The following is a 27,951-nucleotide window of genomic DNA, read 5'->3' on the forward strand; positions in this document are numbered from 1 at the left end:
ACTCACACGGTTGGAGCACCAACAAGAAAGATGTTTAGAGCTGTATGCTCAGGTCTACTTTGCTCACCTGATAGATGAACCCACTCATTCGGGGGCTGGCTGAAAGCATGACCAGCACATTTGTGAACAGCATGAGGTATCGCTCCTCCTTGTCCTGCAAGGCACGCAGACAGTTAAGGAAATGTGAGAACCACACAGCAAGATAATGTACTGCACCGGTAATAGGGGTGCTGAAATTAATCATATAATCAATGCATCATGATGCAGATTTGTTGCAGTGCAGAACATAATGGCTTACATCATAATGACGTTGCTTGGTGACTTTCTAGTGGTGGCATAAACATTTTCATTAAAAAGTAGTTCCGGTACTGACAGTGGCTGCTTGATCTGAGTACAGCACCACTCCGGGTAGAAGTTTCATGCTTTGCGGCACGTCCCTCAGTGGCCTTGTTCTCTGAATGCGGTCAAAGTGGAAATTTGTTGAACTTTGTTGTATTTTTGTAAAACCAAATAGAATCAAAGCAAGCGGGGCAACGGTGGCCTAGTGGATAAGGAATCAGAAGGTTGCCGGTTTGAATCTACGAAGGTGCCACTGAGGTGCACCCCACACACCGCTCCCCAGGTGCCTGTCATGGCTGCCCACTGCTCACCAAGGGTGATGGGTTAAAAGTAAAGGACACATTTGTGCACCGTGTGCTGTACTGGAGTGTATCACAATGACAATCACTTCACTTTCACTTCACTTAAAGCAAGGGAGTGTTCAGTGTTCAGAGGAAACTCTGGTGAAGCATGCAGAGAAAGGACGCCAGGAAGAAAGAGAATCTCATGCCATTGCTAGAGTTTCTGTAACATTCTCTGCATCAGACGACTAACTCCGCCCACAGCATAGTGACATACTACCAGTATATGCAACTGTTACAAGGTGAACGCTTACATTGTAATCATGTGAAAATGCATAAAACACTATGGGATGCATCGCGATGCATCGATATCGAGGCATTGATAATCGAAACCGAAACATCCCTCTACAACACTGACAGAGGTACGGAGGCAGAAGAAGCTTGTATGGGCCTTTAATGAAAGGAACATTCCTTGAAAACAAAGAAGGTGTAAGGCATCTGGAATCCCAGTGGAAACCGTAACTCAAGTCACTCAATCTCAGACTGATTCACAGAACCTGAAGGGCACCGGTTACAGCCAAATGAAGTCAAATTTCCACCCCTGTCAAAGAATAAATTCAGGCAATCATCTGAGTAAAACCACAACTTGCTCTAAAGCACCATTTCTTCCAGCTGGCAGGACCAGACGCCATTTCGATCACACCTATTTAGACCAAAATACAACATGTTGGGATTTCCATTCTAAATACAGACCTTTCTGAATAGTAAGAAGGTGATATTTTCCTAATCAAAAAGGCCCACATAAGACACAGTTCCTATACAATGACATGTTGTAACCACAATGTTTACAGACTGAAAAGTTATCAGCAGTTCCTGCAGTGGAGCTCTGCAGTCCTGCAGGTATTCTTACCTCATGGCCTCCAGTCTGCACATAGACCTGGGACATGTAGGCCACCTGTCCAAGGGCCTTCATGCCGTCCCCCTCCCAGCCCCTCACCGGCTCAGAGAGAATCTGCAGTTCCAGGTTCTTGCGTTTGCGGAGGTCCTGGCACTGCATCTGTGGGAAATCCAAATTCGGCACCATTCAGAACGTGATGTAATGTTCGGTATCTACACTAAGCTTTGGGACTCCATATTTGAAATGAAATACACTTTATCTCTGTTCTCTGATGACTCTGCAATAGTCAGCCTCATCACTGATGGGGACAACAGGGAGTACATGGAACTGACAAGGGACTTTGTGGACTGGTGCCAGCAGAACTACCTCCAGATCAACACTGGAAAAACCAAAGAGCTGGTGGTAGACTTCCGCAGGCACAAACATCCTCCACTGCAACCACTGGACATCCAGGGTATGGCCATTGAGGCAGTGGAGAGCTACAAGTACCTTGGTGTTCACCTGAACAATAAACTGGACTGGACTCATAACACTAATGCACTTTATTAAAAAGGGCAGAGCAGGCTGTACCTGCTACGGAGGCTCAGGTCTTTTGGAGTACAGGGGCCACTCCTAAAGACTTTTTATGACTCTGTAGTGGCATCAGTCATCTTTCACGGTGTGGTCTGCTGGGGTAGCAGCATCTCCGCTGGGGACAGGAAGAGGCTGAACAGGCTGATCCGGAAGGCCAGCTCTGTTCTAGGATGCCCTCTGGACCCAGTGGAGGTGGTGAGTGACAGGAGAATGGTGGCTAAGCTGTCATCCCTGTTGGACAACATCTCCCACCCCATGCAGGAAACTCTGACAGCACTGAGCAGCTCCTTCAGTGGCAGGCTACTGCACCCACGATGTGGGAAGGAGCGGTTCAGAAGGTCTTTTCTTCCAACCGCTGTCAGACTCTATAACAAAGACCTTGCAGCTGACCACACATACACAGACTTGGGCACATTCTGTTAAATTGTTAACTGTTTAAATTGTAAATTTGTACATATATACAGATACATATTTATCTTTTTTTTGTGATGCTATTACCTCTGTTTTTGCTGCTATTACCTTCTGCTTCTGTCCACTTTCTGCCGTGACAAGTGCAATTTCCCACTTGTGGGACTAATAAAGGTTTATCTTATCTTATCTCAATATAATGCATGGGTTATGAGTCTAATATCACAACGTTCTAACAATAAGACAACTGAGATCCCGCCTAAGGTGTAGGAATGATCTTATTTGTTACTGAATCACAGAAAATGAAGATGGAAAACAAGAAAAATCTAATGTCCACCTACAAAAAAGCACACTTCGACAGTAATGTGAAAGAGGTTTTAGAAAATATTGGAAATAGCCAATTTGTGGTACAGTATCTTTACCATTACCAGAATCAAAAATATTGTTAAATGAGATATTAGTAGACAAAAATGTATTGGGACTCAGACCTGTAATTTTGGTAAGGGAGATATGAGATTTCTAAACCTTTGATGAGGTTAATGTTTACACTCAAAATATTTTAAATTGTATACAAGTCCAGAGGGATGAAATGAAGGATACATTTTTTTTTATTTGTTGCACTACAATGAGAGGGGGTTCCCCCATGAAACAGGAAAATGTAACAATGCATGCAGCCCCGTTCCACGGTGTGAACCATGTACATGTATCCCACCCTCTCTGGCTTTTGACACCTCCTCTCATGCCAGACATTAATGGTGGTTTTTCCATCTTCAGAGTGCTGTGCTCTCTGGCAGCTGCTTCATCAAAACCACATTCTTCCAGATCCATTATTCACATGTGCAAGAGTCAACGGTGTGGAGTTTCTCATTTGTAATGTACTAATTTACAAATAGAACATATTATAAAATACATTTTATAGAGGAAGGAAGTGACTGGCAACTGACAAAGCAGCTCAAGGCTCCACAATACCCACCACAAGACTCTTGAATGTTGCTGTTGCTTTCAGAATGTCGCTGTAGTCAGGATGAGCCTCCTAGTAGAAAAAAAAAATGTTATTAACATCTCCAGTTTCATGCTAAATAGACAAGCACTGTGCTAGGAATTAAGATAAAATGGGGCATTAGTGGCCTAGCGGTTAAGGAAGCCGGTTCGAATCCTGAGCTGCCAAGGTGCCACTGAGCAAAGCACCCTCCCCACACACTGCTCCCCGGGCACCTGTTGTGGCTGCCCACTGCTCACTAAGGGTGATGGTTAAAAGCAGAGGACACATTTCGTTTTGTGTGCCATGCTGTCTATCACAATGACAATCACCTTCACTTCACTAAATGAGGGTGGGTGTAACCTTACCAGGCGAGTCAAGTGTCAGGTGTCAGCGAGTCAATGTGTAGAGGGTAGGGCCGGGCAATTGTACGAGCTTTACTGATGATCGTGATAAAATCAGCTCAATCTCTGTGAATAGCTTAGGCCATTTTGCTTGATTGTGCTAATAATTTGCATAATTTGAATATTTTGTGTGTATTTAAATTACTTTTAAATGGAGACACGTGGCTGCCAGACATACCAAGTCTCCTGGACGTTCCTGGAGTTTCCTCGCATATTGATAGTGGCTCCCTGATACCCTCGAATTAAATAAAATCCCAGAACAAGAGCTTGCTTGCAAGACAGAGAGAGTGAGAAAACATGTGTATGTGCAGATCGCTGCGAGTGTTGCCTGTTCTACAGGCCAATCAGATTTCAGTGAGGGTTGGCTTTCATTTAATATGAAAGACCAAAGTTATGATTACTTTGAAAACTGATTATTACTGTTTATAAACTGATTAACAGTTATTGGCTCAGCATCATGGAAGCGGGAGATTTCCACCAAAAGCTTATTATTTATTGCTGCTGCACTTTGCCTTCTATGTCTTCTATGTATCATGTCTTCTATGTATCATGTCTTCTATGTATCATGTTCTGTCTACGTGGGAGAGGTTTTCAAGTAAGAATTTCATTGTGCTCTGTACGCTGTACTTTATATATATGACAATAAACTTCAACCTCAGAACCTCAGAAAGCACGTGGTTCACTGCTAATGTTGCAAAGAGCGATATGGATTAAAACGGAGCAAATGAGGGACACGATAGTCATAGTTTCATGATTGTTTTATTACCTCTGGTATCTTGGGTTTCAGTCTAGCAACTTAAATAACTAAAAATAATGTTTCGTGCTAAATATTTTTTGCCATATCACACAGCTCTAGTCTAGGATGATAATTAGATAGTGAATAAGCACTCCCAACTCTGGGCTGAGTGTATGGACTTGGCCTCCTACCTCCACGTGCCGCTCCAGCTCCTGTAACAGGGTGGGGTATTTGTCCAGGCGCAGAAAGGGTCGGCTGAGGCTGGTGGTGAGGCTCAGGACACCAGGAGCTCCCTGGGCCTCCATGAACTTGTCCAGCTCCTCGCTGTAATTAACAAATGTTTAGTCATTCTTTACTTCTGCAGTCAGTAAAAATTGTTTTTCACACTATAATGTTTCTTTTGTCCTCATGCTATTTTTCAACTTCCACAAGAAAATACTGTGGCACACCTCGAATGAACAGAAGCATGATACGCGGTCCTGTCTTGACTACTTGTAGTTTGTTTAAACAGAAGTCCTGTTAATACACACGCACTCTTTTGTTGTCGTGCTCCGCCATGGCCAGGAAGAACGTTGTGTCTTTTTACTCTGTACTAGTAGTTGAAAACAAAAAAGTCTTACTGAACTTGGCAAAACAACAGTGTTTTATGGTAATGAATTGAAAGGGAACGTAATTGGAAGGTTGTAGGTTCAAATCCTAAACCGCCACGGTGCTTCTGATGTCCCCTTGAGCAAGGTAGAGTGCCCACACTACTCGTTAAGGGTAATTGGTTTAATGCAGAGGACACATTTGTGCTGTGCTGTGGTGAGTCACATGTGACAATTACTTGACAATGCAGCATATTTCCATTAGCATAAGTGAACATTGTGAAGTCACTATAGTAAATGTAGCATCGTGTAATTTTAAAAGAAAATCAACACGCATTTACATAGAAAAACAGCAAAAGGGGGGAACTTCCTCCCCCTTAACTGTGTCATAGTAACACCCTCTGAAATATCAGAGTAAAATAGCCATCAACAGCTATTATAAGGTGTAATACTGAAAGTCAGGCAAAAGTGTTAAAATAAAAGATGTGATTGAAACCTCTTCCTCAGCACAGTCATGAATTATGAAGAGACTCGCCCTGCAGTGTGTTTGTGCAGCATGAGGATTCTGCAGGCGGGAAGGCAGGGGGTGGGGGTGGGGTCTGCAGAAAGGTCGGCGAGTGTGAGGTGCAAATGAGTGTGCACCGAAATCAAGACTGTTTCTACCTCAACTTAACCACACTTTTATATCCTGCTGTCTTAGCAACAGCTTCCTGTGTAACTCGACAGAGTACTTGCCTCTAAAAAACATCTCTCACCTGCCCAATTTACCACGTCAATGACAGAGCAGACAGGACACGGTAGTCTTGTAGACATATTGCTCATTGTATAATTACAAATATGAACATTGAAAAATCCGCTGCTGTCTGTTCAAATGCAGTGGAGTTTTCATTCTTAATGTAGTACAGTTAATATCATGCAATAATAACTAAAATCGCCTCCAGTGTAAAAAAGTTAATTAGGCCTATGCTATAGCATTTTGATATGTTATCCCTAGTAAGAGTTGGTGTACCCTAAAATTTTTAAACTAATATCTTTAAGTCATTCAGTAAAGCTTGACAATATGTTGTTACAGGGTGGTAGTAGCCTAGTGGGTAACACACTCGCCTATGAACCAGAAGACCCAGGTTCAAATCCCGCTTACTACCATTGTGTCCCTGAGCAAGACACTTAACCCTAAGCTGCTCCAACTACTGATTGTAAGTCGCTCTGGATAAGGGCGTCTGATAAATGCTGTAAATGTAAATGTAATGTAAATGTTATCAATGTGGAACCTCTGTATAGAGCTCAAAAGCAGGTTCCTCTGTAAAAAGAACAAGATTTACATAAATTGCTCTATGTGTTTTATATTAAAAAACCAAATAGAACAAACATATACTCCTTAAAAAGGTGTGTCTTTAATAGTCCCCTGAAGATGAGAAGGGACTGTTCTATTATTAATGACTGGACTGGCAGTTAACAGGAAAATTATCCTCAGAGCAATCACAAAAAGAAAAAACCTTTCCAAAGTTAAGGAGTTGAATGATAACATAGATACCAGCAGACATGTACTCTTACTCTTCTCTGCACTACAAATCAATCTTGTTATAAATGCTTCCGCAGCACTGCTTCCTTTTTCAAAAGAAGGAAACAGTGACATCTAGTGGATTTAAAGTAATAGTGTTTAAAGTATTAGTTGGAAGAAGGTTTTAGTTCATCCAACACATTTCACACTCTACATAAAAATGGTAACATGTGACTGCCAGGTGTGAGGCAGCTCTCACTGACCTGTGATCTGTCAGCACGCTGACTGCAGTCGGGTGGCCAGAGCAGTAGGAGAGGTAGAGGGTGCGAATCTGACACATCAGGTTGAGGTAACAGGATCCCAGACGCTGCTGACCCTCAGGCAGTCTGAGGAGAACATCAAATCATCCTTTTTTATATAATGATTAGACAGGGACTGTGTTACAAAAAGTTTTTTTTTTCTTTTTTTTTTTTTTTACATGTACACAAATGTAATGAGAAGAAAGGCTTTTTCCACCAACACCAATTAAAGGCAACATGTTTCAGTATTAATGTAAAAGAACATCATTATGTACTGATCTGTTGCTGATAAACTGGAGCATCCAAAGTTTCATTAAATTTGATTAGGATAAATAAAAACCTGAGAGGCTGCTTCAGTCTATAGACTAGAAGACTTATTTTAAATCATCGTAAAAATGATCACAGTTTTCTGTATCATTCAGAGACCTGAGGTATTAATGAAATGTGTTGGGGCCTTTAGAGCTAGAATGTATAAGTTTTAAATATTCACTGATCAGGGGAATTAGATTTGTGTGACACCTTTGACCATATGGATATTTGAAATGAGGAAAAAGCATACTTGGTACACTCTTCCAAAGTCACACACAGGCCCTGCTGAAATGTTAAGATCTCCTCCAAGTTCCCGATCAGGCTGGCGCTGTCTGCCGCAGACAACCTGCAGAGTCCAAAACAGAGAGAAGGCAAAATTCTGAGCACAAGCCAGCATCCTGTTCCAAGCAGAATCAGGCCTTCCCATGTCTTCCTCACTTGTCACTGGCCTGAAGAGGCCGCAGGTAGCAGCTCAGCACCGCCTGCAGCTCTTTGATGAACTCGCGCTCATGATCCAAGATGTCCTGCACCACCTGAGGGAACCACGGGCAGTCAGATACTATTTATATTCAAATTCACATGACTAACACTGTCTGCACATCAGCTGGTTCAACACAGCCAACTGGATATCACGGACTCTGTACACATCTATTACTGAACGCAGAGTGTGTCAGGGTTGAGCTGAGGCTGAATAAACACTGACTGATTATATAATGTAGAATTGTATAACCATGTAATCACGTATGCTCCCATAATTCCAGCACATACATTATCCCATTAGCTGCTATTAATAAAAAAAAAAAAAAAGTGTGACAAAAACAAATGAATTAAGGAGACATCCCCTGGTGGCCTTAACTGTGTAGGTGGCTCTAGATGGTTGCTGGTTTTGCTGCTGGTTGATAATGCTGTTGTTGGATTGTTTTGGTGCATTTTACAATCAAGATAATGATTGTTGAAAAAAAAAGCTGCTGTCTTATAAAATGTCACAGTTGTGTTACATTAATGTTCTAAGGTGCCTGTAATTTACATCATAAGGTCCATTGTATAGAGATTCGCATTGTTCAGAAATTATGACATAAATGAAAGATGTTAAGTCAAAACAGGTAAATTCCACAAGCGAAATAAAAATCACCATTATTGCGATAAAGTGGACTTTTTTTTAATCAATTGACATCAATAACAAGACTTTTATTTAAAGGTCTTTCAACCAGCAAATAGAAGTATTATGATAGTACAAGTACCTGAAAAAAATGAGTATTGATGATTAAGTGCTGTTTTTCCTTTTGCTTCCTTTATTTTTTCCCCTACATAGTAGCCAAACAACGGGAATTGTATATCCTATCCTCTTACAGTTTGTTGAGTTGTCAATAAATGGGGTGGTAGTAACACACTTGCCTATGAACCAGAAGACCCAGGTTCAAATCCTACTTACTACCATTGTGTCCCTGAGCAAGACACTTAACCCTGAGTTGCTCAAGGGTGACTGTCCCCGTAAGTCACCCTGGATAAGGGCGGCTGATTAATACCGTAAATGTAAAGTAAATGTTCTGTGTTAATGTAGCCTAGCTAAATCACATCCTCAGCATTAAATAAAAACTCACCACACTGTAGTAGTTCTTGGTCAGCTGGGGCACATCGAACCCTTTTATAGCTTTGGGGGAGATTGGTTTGTCTGGCAAAATAAACATAAATGTTGACGTCAGCAAGACAGCAGTGTAAAATATTTCCCCACTGTCAGGAAACTGGTGTTTGTCGACACTTGTTGGTTCATCAAGATGATTTAAATGCTCAAAACAAACCAGCTTCAGACCTGCCTTCTCTGGTTACAAATAATCTGAAGTCACAGCTTTCTCCTTAATATTATGTGGCTCAACCACATATTTTTATCCTAGGATTTCACATAAGAGCATTCATGTTTCCTCCCCATGATACCTTTTCATGGGGAGGTGAGACATCTGTCCTCTCTAGGGTAACCACAGGGGTTCCACAAGGCTCTGTCCTTGGCCCCCTTCTATTCTCAATATACACTCGCTCACATCATCCAATCACATGGCTTCTCCTATCACTCTTATGCTAATGACACCCAGCTCTATCTGTCATTCCCACCAGAAGATGCTACTATAGCAACAAAAATTTCGGCATGGATGTCTGAGCGACACCTCCAACTCAACCTATCCAAAACCGAGATTCTGATCTTTCCGGGCAACAATTACCCTCAGCAAAACCTTTCAATTCAAATTGGCTCGCTACTGTTAACACCGGCATCTGCAAAAAGCCTTGGAGTTTGGATAGATGACAAACTGAGTTTGAACCATCACATTGCTGCGATCTCCAGATCCTGCAGGTTCACTCTCTATAACATTCGCAAGATTCGGCCTTTTCTCTCGCAACAGGCTACGCAGCTCCTCGTCCAGGCAATGGTCATCTCCAAATTCGACTATTGTAACTCTCTCCTGGCTGGAGCCTCTGCAGTAACCATAAAACCACTCCAGATGATCCAAAATATGGCAGCCCGTCTCATCTTCAATCAGCCAAAATACACCCATGTTACACCTCTTCTTATCTCCCTCCACTGGCTCCCGGTAGCTGCTCGCATGGAGTTCAATTCCTTGATTCCAATCAACTCTATTCTCCGTTGTTGTCCCTGGCTGGTGGAACAACCTGCCCTCCTCCACACGACTAGCCGAGACTATCACCACTTTTAAGAAGCAGGTGAAAACCCTCCTATTCAAAAAATATTACAGACAAATCTAACACTTACACACGCACGTGTGTACACATTGCACAAAACAATACATAAATGTATAAATACATTATAATTTTTCTTCGTCTAGCACTTAACAATCTCAGAGCATGCTCTTCGCTGACAAGTTGAGCCTTATCAGGGCTCTTAGTTTGTAAACTCAATATTCTATAGAAATCGAACGAGAATTGCTGGTGTCTTCCTCTTTTAAGTCGCTTTGGATCAAAAAAGTCTGCTAAATAAAGTAAAGTAAAGTAAGTAAAGTTAAATGTTCTTACACATTTTTACAAAATCATTTCTTTGACTTTTCAAGGCAAATTTTCATGACCATATGATCTCTGAAATTTCAGGTGTTACCAAAGAAAGTTACCAAAATATTGTTAAACTAAATTTATGACAAAAGCTTAACTTAAAGTACAGGGAGGAAACAATCAAATAAATAAATTAATTAATAAAGGTGATTGTTACCGCTAGTGCTGAGCGATTATACGATCTCGATCGATGATAGTGATAAAATTAATCTTGGTGATCAGCTTTTAGTATTTTTCACAATCACTGCCTGACTCTTTGTGGCGCAGCGAACGCCAGCCAACCTGACAGCACTATGAGTGCTAGACTAAGCAGGAAAGGAAAAGAGCTGGTTGACTGTGAATAGTTTAATGTTGAGATGTGTGTGACATGTTAACATGTACTTTCTTGCGTTTTTAATTCGTTATTCATTCATGTGTATATGTATCCACACGCATACAGGTCTTTTCAAGACCTTGAAAATTCTCTTATCAAATTGCCTGACTTTTTCAGGTTTTTAATGACCGGAAGAATCAGATCAAGAATCAGCATCAGATTATTTTTCCACTTTGTATGAGGATTTTCGTTGTGGAAAACATTTACTGGACTCCACTTGAGACATTTCCAGTGCAGAAATGGCAAACAGCAAAACATAATGGACCCGAACCCCCCCACTCACCACAGGGTTTGACTTCACGGACGTAGTTGCTAGGAAACCAGCCAGTCTTGCCATTGAGGGTCCCCTCCCACCAGCCGCCATCCTCCTGGCGAGTGACGTGGATGAGCTCGCCCTTGCTAAAGGACAGCTCGTCCTCGTTGTTCTGCTTGAAGTTGAAGCGAGCCTTCACCACCAGCTGCCCGGCAGTGCCACTGCTGCCACTTCCACCCCCGTTCTCTGCCATTTCCTGCAAGAGAGGTCACCACAGAATAGTCAAATGGATATGATGAACACAATTTGAAATGGTCAAAGACTTCTGTGGACATTTGCTTATAACTAGGGCTAAAATCATGGTATACATTTGGAATTAAACTGATAAACTTTAGCATTTCAGAATTTACCATGTGTGTTCTCTATAAGCAATAAAAAAAGCTATGAAACGTGGCATGAAAGCATCTGTGAAACAGACAACCTTGAATTAAACCTATTCTTTATGTGATGTGAATAACTTTCACATCCACATTGGTATCCTGAATTGGATTTAATCAGAAAGTGCATCCACTGCAGGCGCATTATGTATGTGGAGGCATTCCTCACCACCACTGGCTTGGACTGTCTGCGCAGCTGCAACCGGCTGGACTTGGACTGGGTGGCAGTAGAGGAAGACTGGCTAGGAGCTGGAGAGCTGGACTGTGGACATGACCTCTCTGTGCCACAATCTGCGAAGAAATAAACATGTCTGGTTCTGGATACTGGGACATTCAAGGGTTGCAGATGACAAGTCTCTGGAGGCCATGAATTGTCAGAAAATTAAAACTCATTTCTTTGCTTATTTGGGGGGAAAAACTATAGACAGGGCAGGTCCATACACAGAGGCATTTGATATAGATTTGCCTATATAGACAATGACCGAACTATGGGGCCCTATGAAATCAGTTTTTTTCCCCCTAAATTCTGTAATTTTGTCATTATAAACATATTAATTCACCTAAAAACTATGAGAGTATTTAGTGGGTGGGGAATAAATAACCTCCAATATGACAAGTCACATTTAATCACTGTTCAACAAAGTGCTTGTAAACCATTTACATGAATAATATCTGCATTTCATGCAAAGAATATTACACATTCCTCCTTTTGTAAAATAAAAGTGCTTCTCGTTTGAAGTCACCATAAAAAACGGATCAAATAAATAAACATTGTGTAGACCTGGAATACAAAAAAGTTGCGGCCACTTGCATAATGAACGGAACCGTGAAAATAAATCCCCGTTTTAAATCGGCTGATTTATTTACTGGCTCTAGTTTCCTTCTTTTCTCTGTTTCTGATCGGAGTTATTGATATGTTATTCACATATGTTATTACAAAAGAGCCGAGCCTGAACGTTGCATAAGTGCGCGCATGCGCGGGACCGATTTGGCACTAGCCTCTCCGCCGTCATTTACTTTGCATCCCACCTCAACCGTAAACAAGTATAGTGGGCCGCAGCGGCCGGAAACGCCAATTATAGGCAATCCCACAAAACTTGGTAACGTACAAGATAAAATAAAATCTTTAAAAAAAAATTTTTTTTATTTATACTTTGATTCTTCAATCACTCATTATTACAGCCATACATGCTGTAATACATGCATAAATAGGTTCCTTTGAGAAGTACTGTCTCCTGTGAAGACTGAGTTTACACATGCTGACCCCTCCATCCAACTTGGCTAATAGGTCATTTTCTCTGCACTTTGTGAACATTTGTGATTGTTCCTGTATGAAGTCAATAATATGACCTAAGTCTGTGTTGTCCTTCAGTTGACAGACTATTATTTTTCAGTATGGGTAGAAAATGGGTCCGGCTGAACTGCAATAATTTGTGTCCTATCCACATTTTGTACTTTCATGGTATTTTAGGGTCACTTCCCTTTGTTAAGTCACTAACTGTAGATTGGTGAATCAGCACTGTCTTACTAATGTTAATACAAGAAAATGTATTTAAGAGTGTCATTAAACATTTGAGACCCAAATGCCCATTGTCAGGACTGCCCCACTGCTACCTTTGAAAATGTGATCTGGTCTAAAAGTATGGTGGGGCACTGTAGTGTGTGCAGGGGTGTGTTTAAAATGCCATCAAGTGAACCAGCGTCCCAATTTTAGACCATAAACTCCCAGCTTTGCTTTCATTTCCCCCGAATCAGGCGGAACATCACATTCTTCCCAGTCCGGCTCAATTCCCCATAAACCTGAAATTCTGGACAGACTATATAAACTGGCATGGACAAAATCAGACTATCTGCCTAGTGGTTGTGGCCTCTATTCTGTGTGTGTGTGTGTGTGTGTGTGTGTGTGTGTGTGTGTGTGTGTGTGTGTGTGTGCGTGTGAGAGAGTCATGCAGCTGCAACAGTTCCTTTTTCTTGCCATTTTACTTTCACCTAAATAAAACCCCCACACATTCCAGTAACTACAAAAAAAAAAAAAGTCAGTTTTAAACTCAATCTGCTAAATTAAATCTGCTTCATCCACTTAATCTGCTTCCACTGCTCCTGTGAGATATCGCTGTCTAATTTTATAACAATTGGACTGAGCATGTTCCCAGGATATTTATATTGCTATGAGCACAGTCATATCAAAAACAGGATTAATTACATGTAAGGGATTAACAAATGTTCCCTTAGATTACAGCCGTGAGCGTGTTATGTTATTAATGCAACGCGACAAGTAGAACACGTCTAATAATTCCTCTGCCCCTCCTGCATACAGACAGTTCAGTTGTCAGGGACCAAGAAATGCATTCTGGGCTAAAAAAGTATTTAAAATTCCAACATGCCAACCATGAAACAAACTGGTCCCTGACCGGAATAAACATCTCTTCTCAACCTCATATCATCAAAGCGATCTTGGGAGTGGGTCTGTCCTGACACGTTCCCACTGGATCTCTCCTTCTAAGACAGAATGCAGGAAGCGTACGGATTCCACGACCGGACAAGACCCGTGAAGAGCCTTCAGCAGCCGCCACCACTTCTAAGCCGTGTCAGATGACTTCAGAGGTTTTGCAACAACAAATTCAAAAGGAGAAGAGACATGCTGAGCCACTACCAAGTGGAGCGTGTGATCCTGCGGATCCCTGTCTCACTACAACTTTCCTGCATGGACCTGCATGACCCATGGCATGTAGTGGTTTTCGAGCAAAACCCACCCAAAGACAAAGTGGGGCATAATGAGTCCCTTCCCAGACACTACCTCAGTAAACAAGTCCTGGTCTATTCTAAACGTCCTCCTGTCACGGTCGCATTTTTTTTAAAAATGAATTTATATTTTTGAAGAAATCTGTAAACTCAACATTTTGGTACTGATTGAAGCCAAAATCATTAGAATCAAGTAAGGATTCATAACTCAACTAAGCAAAGAGACTTTACGTGAACATCACACAAGGCATAATTTTAACCTTGTGTTATCAACAGAACTGCTCAGCCTCTATTATGGAACATGGACAGTCCATCTCACGTAAAGCAAAAACACCATCAGGTGTTCACTGCATGACTCCTTCACATGCTGGCTGGTATGACGGATGTGCATACGGTGCCAACAGCACCATTTCACAGTTCACTTGGGACAACAGAGGAGAACTGAAATATGGCTGCGAATGAAGCACATGAGAAGAGGTTTCAAAAGGACACTGAACAGCAACGGCTACAGCTCCGTCGCATGAAGCTTCTACCCAGCAGTTCTCTGGCAACCATATTCATATTCCACTCAGCATCTAGTTCTATACTCCCAATAAAACTAGCCCAGTCAATGAAGACTTGAGTTGGATCAACATGTGGAGTCTCGGTTGGAGTCAGTGTGAATTAGGCAACTATGAATGGCAAATGTAATACCCCAAAAATAAAGTTATAAAGCAATGGGCGATACAATCAAATAACAGAAACTGATTATGTCATATTCAATTGCTCTAGAACAAAAGAACAATGGAATTATTTTCTGATACATTACATACATAGCAAAAAGTAGCAAAAAATGCTAGAATTTTGCCACTTCCTATTGACTGCCAATGAGATCATGCATGCATTTATATGATTCCTTAAACAACTTAATACATTTCTTAGTTATGAGTCAACTATAACAACGTACAGTAACTACCGAGCCAGTGCTAGAAATGCAGCATGCAGACTATTATTATAAATCACATAATTTCATTCTCAACAGTTACCAATGTTGCAATCAGTGATAGATTGGGACCTACCTTGAGTGGCAATATTTACTGCCAAAAGTGTGGTGAGGACCTTTCCAAAATTTTCTCCAGTGTACAGGTCTTCTGGTTCAAAGCCCTGGAGGAAAAAAAAATACACTGGATATAAGTCTACCCACAGCTTTAAAGGTTTTTGTGATTAAAAAATATTCAATTCAAGTAAACAAACAAGTACAAAAAAGTACAATTCAACAAATACTGTCAGTACGTCGTATTTCACGTTTTGTAAGACTGATTTTGCTGTGCACATTCTACACTGACCAGGAAGATGGTGGATTTCTTTAGCAATGCCAGTTTGCCAGTCGCAATCTCTCAAAATCTCTCAAACTAGACTAACGTAAACACATGCAACGCCACTACGATATTTACATTTTTTAAAAGGTCCTATTATATTCTTTTACTAGTTTTTCACCTCTTTCCTATGCAAATCATGTCAGGATCATGCAGCAAGATAGTTATGATAGTAAAAGCTTGAACAAATTCAAGCAATAGTCCAACCCTCAGCTATATAACAGCTGCACCACAATCATGAACAAAAAAACTGCATGTTAATGGGATGAACATACAGCGAGATCACAGTCTAACACATTTTGAGGCCTGGTCGCCATTTGACAGCCGCTTCCTGTTTCAGATATGATCCAGCAGAAGCGAGAGTCTTCTGAATGGCTGCCTCATCAAGTCAAATAACCAATATGTGCCCTCTGGACATCGACTGGACGCAATCAAGGTAGAAGCTACCAGACTCCAGAAATGTTTAAAAATTTTTAAACGTGTATGCACTTTGAAGAGAGTGGCTTGACCAGTTCCCTGGCTCAGATGATATAATGTACTGCATTCATTGTACATGTTGTGAGAAGACATGACTGGCAGTAGTTGATGCTGGTGCTAATAAAAATCACCACAAACCAAAGCCATGAAGCTGGCCGACCTCGCGATGCAGCGACAGGACGTCATTTCAAAAGGAATTACAGCACAGTCACAAATTATGGGAAGTCATTGGAAGGAATTATGAAAGGGAAAAGACCCTCCCAAAACCACCACCAAAGGTTCACCTCTGTCCTGAATTCAAGTGAGCTTTTTAGATCTCTATTTGAATGATATTTTTACAGAGAAAACACTGTCCAGCCCCAAGCACAGTCTGTGATTCAATGCTGTGTGAAAACAAAGGGAGGCTTTTGGCCTTTTTTTTTTTTTTTATATAAATTAGTTTACTGTCCAACATTTTCACTGAAGACGCTGGTGTTGCAGTTGTCCAGTTCAAATCTGGATACATACCACATTGGGCCAACGTGAACATCACGTGAAAGCCGTGGAATCAAGACGGTTAAGATTTTAAATTACAGATGAGGTGCACACGTTGTTCTACCTTCTGGTCAACCATGCCTTCAGAGATAAAATGACAGGGCATAAAGACACGTGACCCTGCTCTCCAGCAGGAAGTTCTGAAGTTGCAGGCCCTGCCGAGGTGATGCGCGATGGCACAGAAACGGCCAGGAACCCGGGGTCCCGGTGAAGCGGTGAACGTACCTCGATTTTCAGAGCGCTGCATCCTTTCAGAAAGTCCCGAATGTTGGACACGCAGTCCGCCTCGTGCCTCGGCTCCGAGCAGAACTGAGGAAGACAAATAAATAAAAGACAGACAGACAGACAGACTGTAAGCGGCGGAAAAATAAAGAAAACGTCACCGCCGTCGGCGGCCCACGGGGCGGCGGGTCGCGCGCGCGCACGCGCATTTGTTTATGTTTTGTCCCGCGGCCGCGCGCGGCAGTCCGTCGTTCTCTCCGCTGCACGCGCAGGCAACCCGTCGGAAGCGGAAGTGACGCCACGTCGCGCCTCGATAAAGAGACTCTGTGTTGGTTAAGTTAGCCACGGAGGTATAAAATAAAAAAGTAAAAAAAAAAAAAAACTGCGCAGCTCACATTCAAAATATCTGGAATTAATATTTGTAACATGAACAACATCCTTGCAAAGTTAGACGAAACAAACACCGCGAAGGACCGGTGCGTTTCTAAATATATCCCTTCTGTCAAATATCGGAGCAGATCCTTCACAAAGTACTTTATTTTCTACATTTATATACTGTGATGGTGCGACATGGCGAGCTGAAACCCGGCCTGGCTCTGACATTTCCAGCCGCGTTTAGCCAGAGGTAGAATGCGGAACATGTTTTTTTTTTTTTTGGCTGTTTTCAACAGGAAGTCGAATTGCCGACTCGAACGTTTTACATGTTTTCATGAAACCTTGCGTGGTCTAATATAAAATAATTGCGCGCGAATATTAAAGCTTGCAGACGGGGCCTGGGCGTTCGCAAAACCGTGTAATGAATTACGAAGGTGCCCAACTGTGCATTCCGTTTTTTCTGGATGTCAAACTACCAAACTAATTCAGCACAGCTTTATACAACCTGGTTTCAAAACCATTAGTCATACAGGGCGCAGTGTGCGTCTACGTTTGCAAAAATATACGTTTAAACGCGTATTTCGTCCATGTCTGCAAACCTTTGGAACAGAGCCGGGCAAGAGGCGCTCCATAAGCTTGCACAAGACGACCCCATCCCGCAACGACGCTTTCAGGAACTCCTCCGGATCCGCGATGTTCTTCTTGGGGGAGTTCAGCACGCCGAGAGCGATCAGCCACGTTACCGTCTGCTCCTCGGGGTTCATCGCTCCGGCGGACGCGGCACCATGCACGACGCGCAGGCGGACGCTGCCCACATCCGCGATACTTCTGCTTTCTGGCGAGGAGAAGTTGACGGGCCTGCTGCTGCTGCGGCTGCTGTCGCGCAGTGCGCTCATTCACGCAGACGAGCACCACGGCAGGTTAACAGTCAGCCCGCCCACACCCTTATCTCTGACTTCTTAAAGAGATTACCGAGATTATTGCACGTTTTATATCCTAATCCCCCTTCCCTTGTTCCAACACACAGGATTAGGACAAAATAATTAAAAGGCTTTGGGTTTGGATTAAGCAAAAAAATAAATAAATCTTTATTGTCAAATCTAACGTTCGAGAGAAACCAGACTCCTCAACATGGCTCAACGGGGATCAAAGCCCAGGGACATCTGACCTGTAGGTAAAATGGGGTTGTACAGAAAAAAATAAGATACATTAACACAGTATAAAAACAGTTAACATTTTTTTTTTTTTTTTTTTTAAGTACAAAAAGCAGCTCCATACCTGCAATTCCCTGCCCCTCAACATGATCAACCAAGACACTGACGGCCTACGCAAAGTTCTTACTGGACTTAAGCAATGAAGGCGTGGATTCAACCTGCAACACACATTTTATAGTTAACACTTGAAAGTCTGTGGGGATTAAAAATCACAATTTTGGTAAGGGAATTTAAAAAAAAACAGTAAAACCAATTGAGGGTATTAGTGCAGTATCCATTTCTCTCCAGGTGGTGTGAGTTGCGCAGCTTCATTCCAACAGACGTCCTTTGGTTAGGGCATGCTTGAAAGGTGTTTGAATTACGTTAAGTTGCGGCATTAATTCCAATAGGAAGGCACATCCTTTAGACCACTTGAATTTGATGAATTTTTGCACTAGTTAAATTTCCACTGAAATGTTGGTTGAAGACGTTTGCTAAGTGAAAATATGAACACTGCAGTAGAACATTACATCAAAACTGGTGGGAGATATAGAAAAAAAAAAAAAAAATCCAGTTTTCTTCTGTGAATAAATGTGCTTATACTGTAAATCTACAACAGAATAGTCTTCAAAAAAAAAACAAAAAAAAAACCCTGCTTTGATTTCTTATTGCAAACTTCAAAGAGCAAGGCCAAATTTTTGGTTTGGCGTGCCAACTCACACAGACGTACCAACTCCGTTACCACCATAAACAGAAAGATTTGCTTTGCTTACCATACTGTGGACACTATGTGATGTGGAAAGGTTTCTTGGGTTTTTGCTGTTGTGGTCTTTGGGAAGGTCGTTGGGAGCAATCAAGCTTAGACTTTTGGGTGAAGGATCCTTGAGAAGATTCTCCAAAAAAAAAATACAAAAAATAAAAATACCTCGAACAATTCATATTGTGACTTTGATCCACTTTGAGAATCTGGATGGCAGATGGTGCTGGTTTTGTTCCTTGTGAGCTTTGGAATGAGTTTTTTTTCCCTTCAAGATTATTCACTTAAACCTTTATTGGTAATGAAAGCCATATTTCCAGCACAAAGCAGGTTAACAGCACTACAGCACAAAAAAAAATGTTTAAAAAAAAAAAAAAAAAAAAAAAGCAAACACTTCACTTTAACTGGCAACAGTACCATGAATCGGGAAATGGGCAGGTCAGGTGACGAGAAAAAGAAACACTATAAAAACATAAGAAAATAAAAAAACCATAAAGAACATTTCACGATCAGAATTTATGCTTGATGTCCTTTCAGCAGTTTATTTTAAAAGACGAACTCTCTGGGATTTCCACGATTTTCCTTATTCATGTTGCAAAGCGGCCGCTCCGTATTGTGAGTCCATTTCAATACCGATTGCGAGCAATTCCTCTATCAGGGCGGCTGCCCCCACGACCCCCTCCACGGGGCGCCCCGCGACTCGAGCTGCTGTACTCCCGAGGAGGGTAGCCTCGCTCGAGTGGGGGAGCCGGGCCCCGGTCCTGCCTGCCCATTCGCTCGCCGCGGCTGGCGGGGTATGGGTCACTTCGACTGCTGGGGTAACTGTCACGACTGCCATATCCATCCCGGGAGCTGCTGCCATAGTCGTCATAGCGACTGCTTCCGCCACTCCCACCGTAGGATGGCGGGGGACCCCGTGAGGGTGGGGCGCTGCGTGAGTTACCTGCAGGGTTAATGGGTCAGGTAATTGGCAAGATTCACTTAACACATTTTGTTTGCTTTTCTTTTCTCCTTGCTCATGTTAACGGGTCCATTTCCCTAGGGGAAAATGTCATGTTACTTAATTCCCAAATCAAAAAAAGATTTTAGCTTTCCAAATACTGACTTGAATGAGAACCCTGTGGAAATTGCAAGTTTGAAGTTTCGCAGAGAGGCTCGCATGTGTATGTTCCAGTTTGCTGCTTTAGAAAATTGAATTGTATGACCTGAGCTTTTAGCATGCCACTGCTTGTTGCCTTCCAGGAGATAAATGCAGACAGGTCACTTCGCCTTGTACTCTGAAGACTTGGTGGTAGTGAACAGGCATTTGAGTTGAAGGGGGGAGAGAAGTTCCACGAGGGAGCATTTCTGACTCGGTCTGGATGGACTGGACGCATTTTGCTTGTTGAAGGCATTGGCCTTTTTATTTTTTGTCTCGCTCTGAACACATGGCTGGGTAGTCCAAACGAGTTCACGTAGCTACTTGACGGGAATCCTAAACTTATGTTGGAATCACACAGAAGTGGTTTCTCTTACCGTAACTATCATAGCTGTCTCTGTAAGAACCCGAACTAGGTCTGTCCATGTAGCCCCTGGGCTCACGTCCACCACCATAGCCATCACGATCACTAATAAGAAAGGGACTAGTCAATAAATGACCTCAAAATCCAGAGAAGCAGCAGACAGTTGCCTACCTGTACCCCCTAGACATGGATCCATAATCCTCCCGAGAGCTGGAACTAGGATAATCTCGATAGGAGTAGTCGCGAGGTGGTGGGCCATAGTCCCTGGAGTCCCTGGAGCTCATGTAATCACGACTGGAATAACTATCAAAAGACAAGAAGCCAATAAGATGCATGCAGAGAACACAACGCTACCTTTGAACTTCATACTTTGTGCAAGCTCAGAACTTCTTAGAGGTTTTGAGAAGAATTTTCAGCATTAAATCAAAACTACTATTTCGTCATCATTGCTTGCATGTTGCTTCATGTACACTGAAAACCTCAATTTAACAGTCAATGTGGTCAGAACAAGGCTACTTAGTAATTAAATATACATGTGCGTGTGTGTAACCTATGCATTTAAGAATGATAACTCACTTGTCCTTTGATGAGTAATGATCATCTCGTGGGGACGGGTAATCATCTCTACGTGACATCATTGAGTCCCTGCGGGGTGGGGGAGGTCCATACAGATCCCTGTCCCTTGACATAGGAGCTGCAAAGTGTAAAGGGTGGGACAATCTTTAATACATATTGGACCACCTGACCCCCCCAAAAAGAAAAGAAAAGAAAACTTACGCCTGCCCATAGGGCCAGATGGTGCAGATCTCTTTGGTGGTGGTCCCCCATTGCGAACTGGAGGACCTCTTTTTAGTGGTGGTGGCCCTCTGGATGACATCCCCTTAAAAAAGGGTTCTACAAAATCTGTCATCACAGAAATCTTTAGGTCAAACCAGTGAAAAACCAATGACCATGTAAACAAATGAGAGTTTCTTAAGGGCAAATGCACACCGAAAGAGGGGACTACTTTATGCTCACCTCTGCTCGGCGCACCCCTCATTCCACCAAGTCCTCTGGATCCTCGGGGACCTCGTGGCAGCCCGCGACTCCTCAGAGGAAGCGGACCCCGGTGGGCCGCAGATTCAAACTGAGGTTTGGTTGCTTGCTCTACTTTGATCGACTTCCCATCAAGAGTCTGGAAGATAGAAAAATAAAAACAGATATGATTAAAACATGTGGAGACTGTGAAAGGAATTTTTTTTATTTAATGAACTGCTTTCACCTTTCCATTCATTTCCCGGGCAGCATCCTTTGCATCAGCTGGACTATCATATGTCACAAATGCAAAGCCTCTTGATTTTTTGGTCTCGCGATCTTTCATCAACAGGACTTAAAAGATAAAAAAAAAATTAAAAATAATAATAATAATAATAATATACATAACTGAAAGGAGGATAAGGGTGCAAGCTCAGAACTTCTTAGAGGTATTGTTGGATATTTTCACACATGATCAAAGTGATCAACTTCATCACTGCTTGCAAGTGGAGATAAATAACAATTAAGCTAAAATAAACTTATTGCCTAAAGACTTCACCTGAAGAAAGGTGATATTTCAATGTCGGTTTTAAAAGCTGCCAGCTTTGTATACTGAAGCACTGGAAATAAAGCGCGTTACCTTCCACAATTCTGCCATATTTGCTGAAATACTGCTCAAGGGCCTTCTCCGTCGTTTCAGTGTTGAGACCGCCGATGAAAAGCTTCCCTGGTCGGTCTGCTTCCGCCATATTTGCGTCTGTTCGACAGAAAATAGATGCAAAAAAAACACCCAGATCCCGGTTACAGCGCTGACTGCAAACTCGGCTGGCCGGCTTCAAGGCCGACGTGGCGAGCCGAACGTTCACAAACAGTAACGCACCGGAGCAGAAAATGACACCAGAACACCTTCACACGGCAGAGTGGCGAGAGACCCACTAACCTCGTGTCGGGCGACTCGGCCACGCAAACAGCGGAGAAACAGGCAGAACAAAATGGCGGAAGGCGGGCAGGCAACGAGGGCCACACGCTCACAACGCACTCGCTACGAACACCCGAGTAGCGTCGAAACGTTGAGCGACACACATAAACTTGCGCGAAACTAAAACCAACTGAAACCTGCCGTGAAATTTACACGCGCACACAACTGCGCGCAAACGCGGAGTGTCGCTCTCCGTACGTGCCGTGCGCGGTCACAGCGAGAGCCCGAACGCGCCTGCGCGAACAGAAACGCGGCAGAAGACGCGTGAGAGTTCGCGTGTTTCCCATTCGAAGTAAAAATAAAGAATAATAATACTAGTAATAAAACCAGCACTCACCTCTGTGCGGACTCTGAAAGCGCAGCGGGAAAGAAACGCGGAGCCGAGGCCAGTCGTGCTTTTATAGTGGTCACGTGTTGCGGAAGTTGGTCCCCTTTCTCCCCCCACGTGCGGAAGCGCGTCGCGAGTCCAAAATGCCGATTGATGGGGGGAACAAACCGATTAATGAGGGAACGGCACCGTAAACCACGTCGTCTTGTCCATGGACGTTTCAGTCTGTGGCGCAGTGCAGCGTAACGCCCTGTTTGCTGTAATATAAAAATAACCCGCATTTACACCGCATCGCACCGAATTCCCCGTAATTCGCCTTAAAGATCCCAGATCGGCCGCTAGATGCCGGATCTGCTAATCCCGGCTAGCTTGATCCGGTGTGCTGGGTTCTCTGTTTTCAGTGGTTGGATCGAATCATCCGAGATGACTGCGCGCTCCCGTCTCCGCTGATCTCGGTATCCCGAATCCCGAGATCCAGGATCAGATCCGGGAATGACGAAGGAGCGCGCGCAAATCTTCAGTCCAGCCGAGCAGGAGCTGTTGTTGGAGGGCTACAGGGAATTTAGCGCTATTATACGGACTAAAGGCAATACTGCAAAAGCAGCCAAAACAAGGAAAGAGGGCTGGCAAAAAGTGGCAGACAGATTAAACGCGTAAGTAATAATTTATTAGAATTGTTTATTTCCTACACCCACTGCAAAGCCCATGATTAAACCAAATTAAACACAATCTCAATCCAGTCAAACTATGAAACACGTTTTATTTTTTATATCTTTTCAATTTGTTCCTTTTTCAGAGTGAACACCAGCACACCAAGAACCTGGGAACAGGTTAAAATAAAATACAAAAATATCCTTCAAACAGGTATAAAGATTGTTTCCAAAAAATAAAAACATTTGCTTTGTAAACTACAGAATAAATCACTTTATTTTTCTTAAGCAAACAGGAAAAAGGCAGAATTGCAGAAAAATGGGGGCAGGTCATCTGGTCCGGACTTCATCCCGGCCGAAGAGCTGGCTACTCACCGGAGCATTCGCCGGCCTATTTTAGAGGCGATCAAAGGCGGGACGTCCTCTTTGGAGCCAGTGGCAGGATGTAGCAGTGGTGGCTTCATTTCTGGTACAGAAATGTCATAGGACACTTATATCAGAATGAAAGTGGACTTGATTGATTGGATGATTAATTAAATCACAGAGAATCCTGTAATACATATTTATATTAACAATCAAAATTAAATCACCATATTCACTATATTGCAGGACAATGGTCTATGGGAAGACCTTGATCACATTGTAATTTAATAGAGAAAAATTTATTTTAAAGGTCCCCTATTGTGAATTTTTCACTCTGTGAGATTATTTAACATTAATATGATTTCCTCTAGCCTGTCTATGGTCCTGCAGTGGCTGGAAATGGCGATAGGTGTTAAGCGTACTTTGGCCATTCTGCTTCATCATTCAGAGAGCAGCAGCTCAGACGGTCGGAACTGGATTTTGTCCCCCTTATGTCATCACAAGGGGAAAGGTTTTCTCCCGTTTCTCATGCTTTTTCCGCCAAGAGATTTTCCCACCCCTCCCCTAAAAAAGTAACTCTACCAACCGTCATGGCTTGAAAACGTGCAAAGGGTTGCAGTTGCTCTGTGAATGGATGTAAAAATGAGCAGAATGTTTTTTCCGTCACACGAAACTCTGAAGAACAAGTAGGTTAATTAGATTTTTTCAGAGAAAACACCCACTGGACTTCCTGTCTGCTGCATACATTGTGGTTGGTGAATGGTCCATCAACTTCTATAGGCCCTTCTCCTCCTCGTCCCACCTCTCTCATTCTCCTTTGCATTTAAAGCTACACACACAGAAACGGCGCGTCCTGGTGAAACCTCATTGTGGGACACAAAGTGTTTTTAATTTTGCACCTGAATTTCTCATATAAAAGGCTTTTTAAAAAAGCATTTGCTTCCTACATGGTGATATTTGCCTTTTATGAACTTAAGTACTAGCATTTCATTGTATGATTTATATCAGTTTTACAGATGTGAGATTTTCTTTTCTTATCTGGTGTCTTTATTTCCTTTACAAATGTTTGGGGGCAGTGACTGGAGATGTCATCACACTTGTGCCAGTGACTAAAGAGGACCCAGGAGATGGGTTCAATGATGAGACACTGTCTGAGTTCTCTTATGCAGAAGAGGTGAGTCTTTAAAACTCGCTCAACAAACTTGTGTAACATACCCCTAGAGTGCCTGTGCTGAAAGCAATCTGACTCTTGCAGGATCCCGTAGAGAGAAAATTCCTGCCTTCTGCCGCTCAGTCGGAGCAGTCAGCATCGTCCCAGAACAGAGGCAAAGAGGTGAGTAGTCGCTTTTCTACAGAGGCACAGGGCTCCGCACGATAATCCTAAAACATCCTGCTTTTGTATGAAGGAGGATGTGTATGCTATCTACAAAAGGAATCTCCTCCAGAAGATGGAATACCGTCAGTTAAAAATGAAAAAACTCGAGCAGGACATTGAAGTTGACGAACTGAAAAAAACAAAATTGCTGTTACAAATAGAACTGCTTCAGAAACAGCAGGTAAATACATTCACCGTGACAAACACAGTATGAGTTTTCACTTGTTAAACTAGGTATTTACCAGTACTTTTTGTTGCAGGCTTAAAAGCAGCTGGGTCCGCAAACCAAGTGGAAAATTGCTATATTTAGGATCATTTCCGGTGTGAATAGTGAACTGCACTGTGAGGACTTTTTTTTATTTTTTATTCTGCAGCATCGTAAAAGCAGTTCAGATCCTGACTGGGCCTGGGGTCACCTAGTCTACACCTTGGAACAGGGAACTTTATCAAAGTTTTCTTTTAGTCTAGGATTTGATTTAATCCAGGAAGGAGATATTGAATTTGGTTTACATTCTGTTTTTGCACAAATCATACATTAAATTATGCTTCTGTTTTTACACTATTGTGTGTCATTTAGAAATAAAATGTTTTGTATGGGGAACTTCATCGGCAATAAATAGTTAGGGCAGCCATGAAAGGCGCCCGGGGACGGTGCTTTTGCTTAGCAGTTGGCTCGGTTTTCGAACCGGCAACCTTCTGATCACGGGTCCGTTTTCTTAATCATCTGGTATTAGCAGATGACCCCGCTCCCCTGCCCCCTTTATCGACCTTGCATTTATACCTTTTGAGAAATCCATGGTTTTAAACCTAAGTGTTGAATTCCTGTTGAAATGCCACAGCTCGTTTTTTAACTGGTAGAAGCATACTGCTCCAACATCGGCTTCACCTCACTGGCTTCCAGTTTGTTTAAGAATCCCTTTTTTAAAGTCCTTTTATTTGATTTAAGTCTTTGAATGGCTCTGCCCCAGTTCATTTGTCTGAGCTCCTGCCCGTTCTCTCGGGTCTGATTTTATCTGCACTAAAATCACGTCCAAGATGATGGGGCTTTTGCAGTCACTGACTGGACCGACCTGTCAAGCCATGTTAGGCAGGCTCCTTCACTCACAGAGTTCAAATTTACTTCCGGGCTTTCCACCCAGTGTGAAGTGGTGGTTTTTGTACTTGTCTTTGTTTCAATTGATTTTTTTTTTATTATTATTGCTTTAGGAACTTATTTGTATTTGTTAATTTTATTATTGGCCTGTGTGTCTACATGTTGTCTGTCTGCTTTTATTGTACAGCTCTTTGGTCAGCCTCATTGTTGGTTTAAAAGTTCTTAAATAAATATAATTGGTATGGTAAAGTAAACTTTTGAATAATTTTATGAAAATCAGTGGGTTTAACTACATTATTGTTGTTGTGTTGTCTCCATTTAAAAACAAGAACATTTCTGTGTAAATACATCTGTAAATACATCAGTGATGTTTCGGGTTATTTCCAACATCATACTCACTCATCTAGGTGACCCAGCTGGGGTTGATAACACCCATGGGTGTTAGGGATATTGTTATTGATATGAGTGCTTTTCCTATTTGCTCTGAATTGTAATTAAATAAGTAAAAGTTCCCTTTAATATTACTAATAATGTATGAGAATAAACACCATTTTCATTAGTTTAATATTTATTACCCCAAAATTTTAGACAATGACAGGGATAGCCCCAAATAACAAAAACAGACAATGACAGTGGCGGCTGTTTCCACCATTTGCCGGAATGACAGCAATGACAGCGACGTCTCGTGCTCCTCACTAGTCTCACTCTTCCACAAGTGCTACATGCAGTTCTGCCAGATCATGTGGGGGTGGGGTAGGATCATTCAGTCTCTGCTTAAACTTGTCCCAGACGTGCTCTATGGGGGACATTGATGGCCATACCATATGAGGCACTCAAACTTCCAGAAATCGAGCATTATCATCCATGAACAGAAAGTTAGGGGTGTGCTGGTGGAATTGGGGGATGATGATGGGTTGTATGATGTCTCTGCAGTAAGAATGTGCAGTGACTGAACCATGTACAATAACCAAATCTGTTTTGCGCTGACTGGTGATGCCCTCCCTGACTGTTGCACCTCCTGCAGCAAAGCAAACCCAGGGGGCCATGTTGACCTCAGCGTATCGCTCACCTCGCCTTCTCCAGCAACGCTGATGTGACACTCATCAGTGAAGAGGACTGCATTGTCCAAGTCACATGGGCTTGTGCCCACTGCAAACGTTCACGGCGGTGTCTTGGTGTCAATGGAGTCACCTGCAATGGTTGGCTGGCACTCAAACCAAAGCGTTGGAGTCGGTTGTGAATGGTTTATCTGGAGGCTGAGTGCATGGGTCCTTAGGGACTGGTCATCATTGTGGTCTGTCACTCGTGGGGCTCCACTCCTGGTCTGTCATGAACTCTGCCAGTAGTTCTGTGTCTTGATGCAAGCCTGCTGATGACACTTTGAGACACAACACACCTATACACAATGAGACTAAGGAAGCAGCCCTTTAATCAGAAGGTCCGTCAAGGTGCCACTGAGCAACACACCCAACAGACTGCTCCCTGGTGCCTTTCATGTCTGCCCACTGCTCACCAAGGCTGATTTGTTAAAAGCAGAGGGCACATTTCATTGCGGGCACCT

General features: G+C 42.6%; 3 protein-coding genes and 2 non-coding genes across 11 annotated transcripts in view; 1 reads left to right on the forward strand and 4 right to left on the reverse strand.

Annotated features, from left to right (window-relative positions):
• arhgef6 (Rac/Cdc42 guanine nucleotide exchange factor (GEF) 6) overlaps positions 1-18,048 on the reverse strand; it is a 31,413-nt gene extending 13,365 nt beyond the window's left edge. For 3 of the 4 annotated variants that reach the window (XM_028960028.1, XM_028960026.1, XM_028960024.1), the window contains exons 1-13: positions 17,736-18,047; positions 16,765-16,848; positions 15,232-15,316; positions 11,601-11,722; positions 11,025-11,250; positions 8,916-8,986; positions 7,753-7,847; positions 7,565-7,660; positions 6,970-7,092; positions 4,810-4,942; positions 3,473-3,532; positions 1,531-1,677; positions 68-154 (exon numbers count right to left, since the gene is read on the reverse strand). In XM_028960028.1, coding sequence (XP_028815861.1) covers positions 68-154; positions 1,531-1,677; positions 3,473-3,532; positions 4,810-4,942; positions 6,970-7,092; positions 7,565-7,660; positions 7,753-7,847; positions 8,916-8,986; positions 11,025-11,250; positions 11,601-11,722; positions 15,232-15,316; positions 16,765-16,848; positions 17,736-18,032 — 1,626 coding nt within the window. In that variant the 5' untranslated portion in view covers positions 18,033-18,047. Of the gene's footprint in view, positions 1-67; positions 155-1,530; positions 1,678-3,472; positions 3,533-4,809; positions 4,943-6,969; positions 7,093-7,564; positions 7,661-7,752; positions 7,848-8,915; positions 8,987-11,024; positions 11,251-11,600; positions 11,723-15,231; positions 15,317-16,764; positions 16,849-17,735 lie in introns of all 4 variants that reach the window. The other variant, XM_028960025.1, reaches the window with a different exon arrangement.
• Positions 18,049-18,194: 146 nt separating this feature from the next.
• Positions 18,195-23,416, reverse strand: rbmx (RNA binding motif protein X-linked). 4 transcript variants are annotated; one of them, XR_003743064.1, is made up of 10 exons: positions 22,919-23,406; positions 22,243-22,359; positions 21,850-21,956; positions 21,606-21,762; positions 21,366-21,491; positions 21,165-21,282; positions 20,760-20,891; positions 20,602-20,693; positions 18,415-18,508; positions 18,195-18,304 (listed from the first exon to the last, which is right to left on the reverse strand). XR_003743064.1 is itself a non-coding variant. In XM_028960789.1 (9 exons), the coding sequence occupies exons 2-9, from the start codon at positions 22,349-22,351 to the stop codon at positions 19,713-19,715; spliced, it is 1,158 nt and encodes a 385-aa protein (XP_028816622.1). In that variant the 5' UTR covers positions 22,352-22,359; positions 22,919-23,416; the 3' UTR covers positions 18,515-19,712. The 4 variants fall into 4 exon arrangements, 3 of the variants coding, with proteins under 3 accessions (XP_028816622.1, XP_028816623.1, XP_028816624.1); XM_028960789.1 differs by lacking the exons at positions 18,195-18,304; positions 18,415-18,508 and adding an exon at positions 18,515-20,029 and having other exon boundaries at positions 22,919-23,416; XM_028960790.1 differs by lacking the exons at positions 18,195-18,304; positions 18,415-18,508; positions 22,919-23,406 and adding exons at positions 18,515-20,029; positions 22,543-22,823.
• LOC114768659 (small nucleolar RNA SNORD61) lies at positions 20,965-21,038 on the reverse strand. The gene has a single exon (XR_003743103.1). It is a non-coding gene; the product is annotated as a small nucleolar RNA SNORD61 (small nucleolar RNA).
• On the reverse strand, positions 22,032-22,102 carry LOC114768658 (small nucleolar RNA SNORD61). Its single transcript, XR_003743102.1, has one exon. It is a non-coding gene; the product is annotated as a small nucleolar RNA SNORD61 (small nucleolar RNA).
• LOC114768476 (uncharacterized) lies at positions 23,038-26,644 on the forward strand. The gene is made up of 7 exons (XM_028960792.1): positions 23,038-23,562; positions 23,706-23,773; positions 23,849-24,028; positions 24,999-25,096; positions 25,178-25,255; positions 25,329-25,478; positions 25,558-26,644. The coding sequence occupies exons 1-7, from the start codon at positions 23,402-23,404 to the stop codon at positions 25,561-25,563; spliced, it is 741 nt and encodes a 246-aa protein (XP_028816625.1). The 5' UTR covers positions 23,038-23,401; the 3' UTR covers positions 25,564-26,644.
• The last annotated feature ends 1,307 nt before the right edge of the window (positions 26,645-27,951 follow it).

This window comes from Denticeps clupeoides, chromosome 18 (assembly GCF_900700375.1).
Source record: "Denticeps clupeoides chromosome 18, fDenClu1.1, whole genome shotgun sequence".
In the NCBI taxonomy this organism is placed as follows: domain Eukaryota; kingdom Metazoa; phylum Chordata; class Actinopteri; order Clupeiformes; family Denticipitidae; genus Denticeps; species Denticeps clupeoides.

Coding starts and splice junctions, on each gene's coding strand:
- rbmx (XM_028960789.1), bottom strand. CDS start 22,351: ATGGCGGAAGCAGACCGACCAGGGAAGCTTTTCATCGGCGGTCTCAAC. Junction 20,694..20,759: donor TCCATGTCTAGGGGGTACAG/GTAGGCAACTGT, acceptor CTTTCTTATTAG/TGATCGTGATGGCTATGGTG. Junction 20,030..20,601: donor AGACAGCTATGATAGTTACG/GTAAGAGAAACC, acceptor TTAACCCTGCAG/GTAACTCACGCAGCGCCCCA.
- LOC114768476 (XM_028960792.1), top strand. CDS start 23,402: ATGACGAAGGAGCGCGCGCAAATCTTCAGTCCAGCCGAGCAGGAGCTG. Junction 23,774..23,848: donor CAAAAATATCCTTCAAACAG/GTATAAAGATTG, acceptor ATTTTTCTTAAG/CAAACAGGAAAAAGGCAGAA. Junction 25,097..25,177: donor AGTTCTCTTATGCAGAAGAG/GTGAGTCTTTAA, acceptor TGACTCTTGCAG/GATCCCGTAGAGAGAAAATT.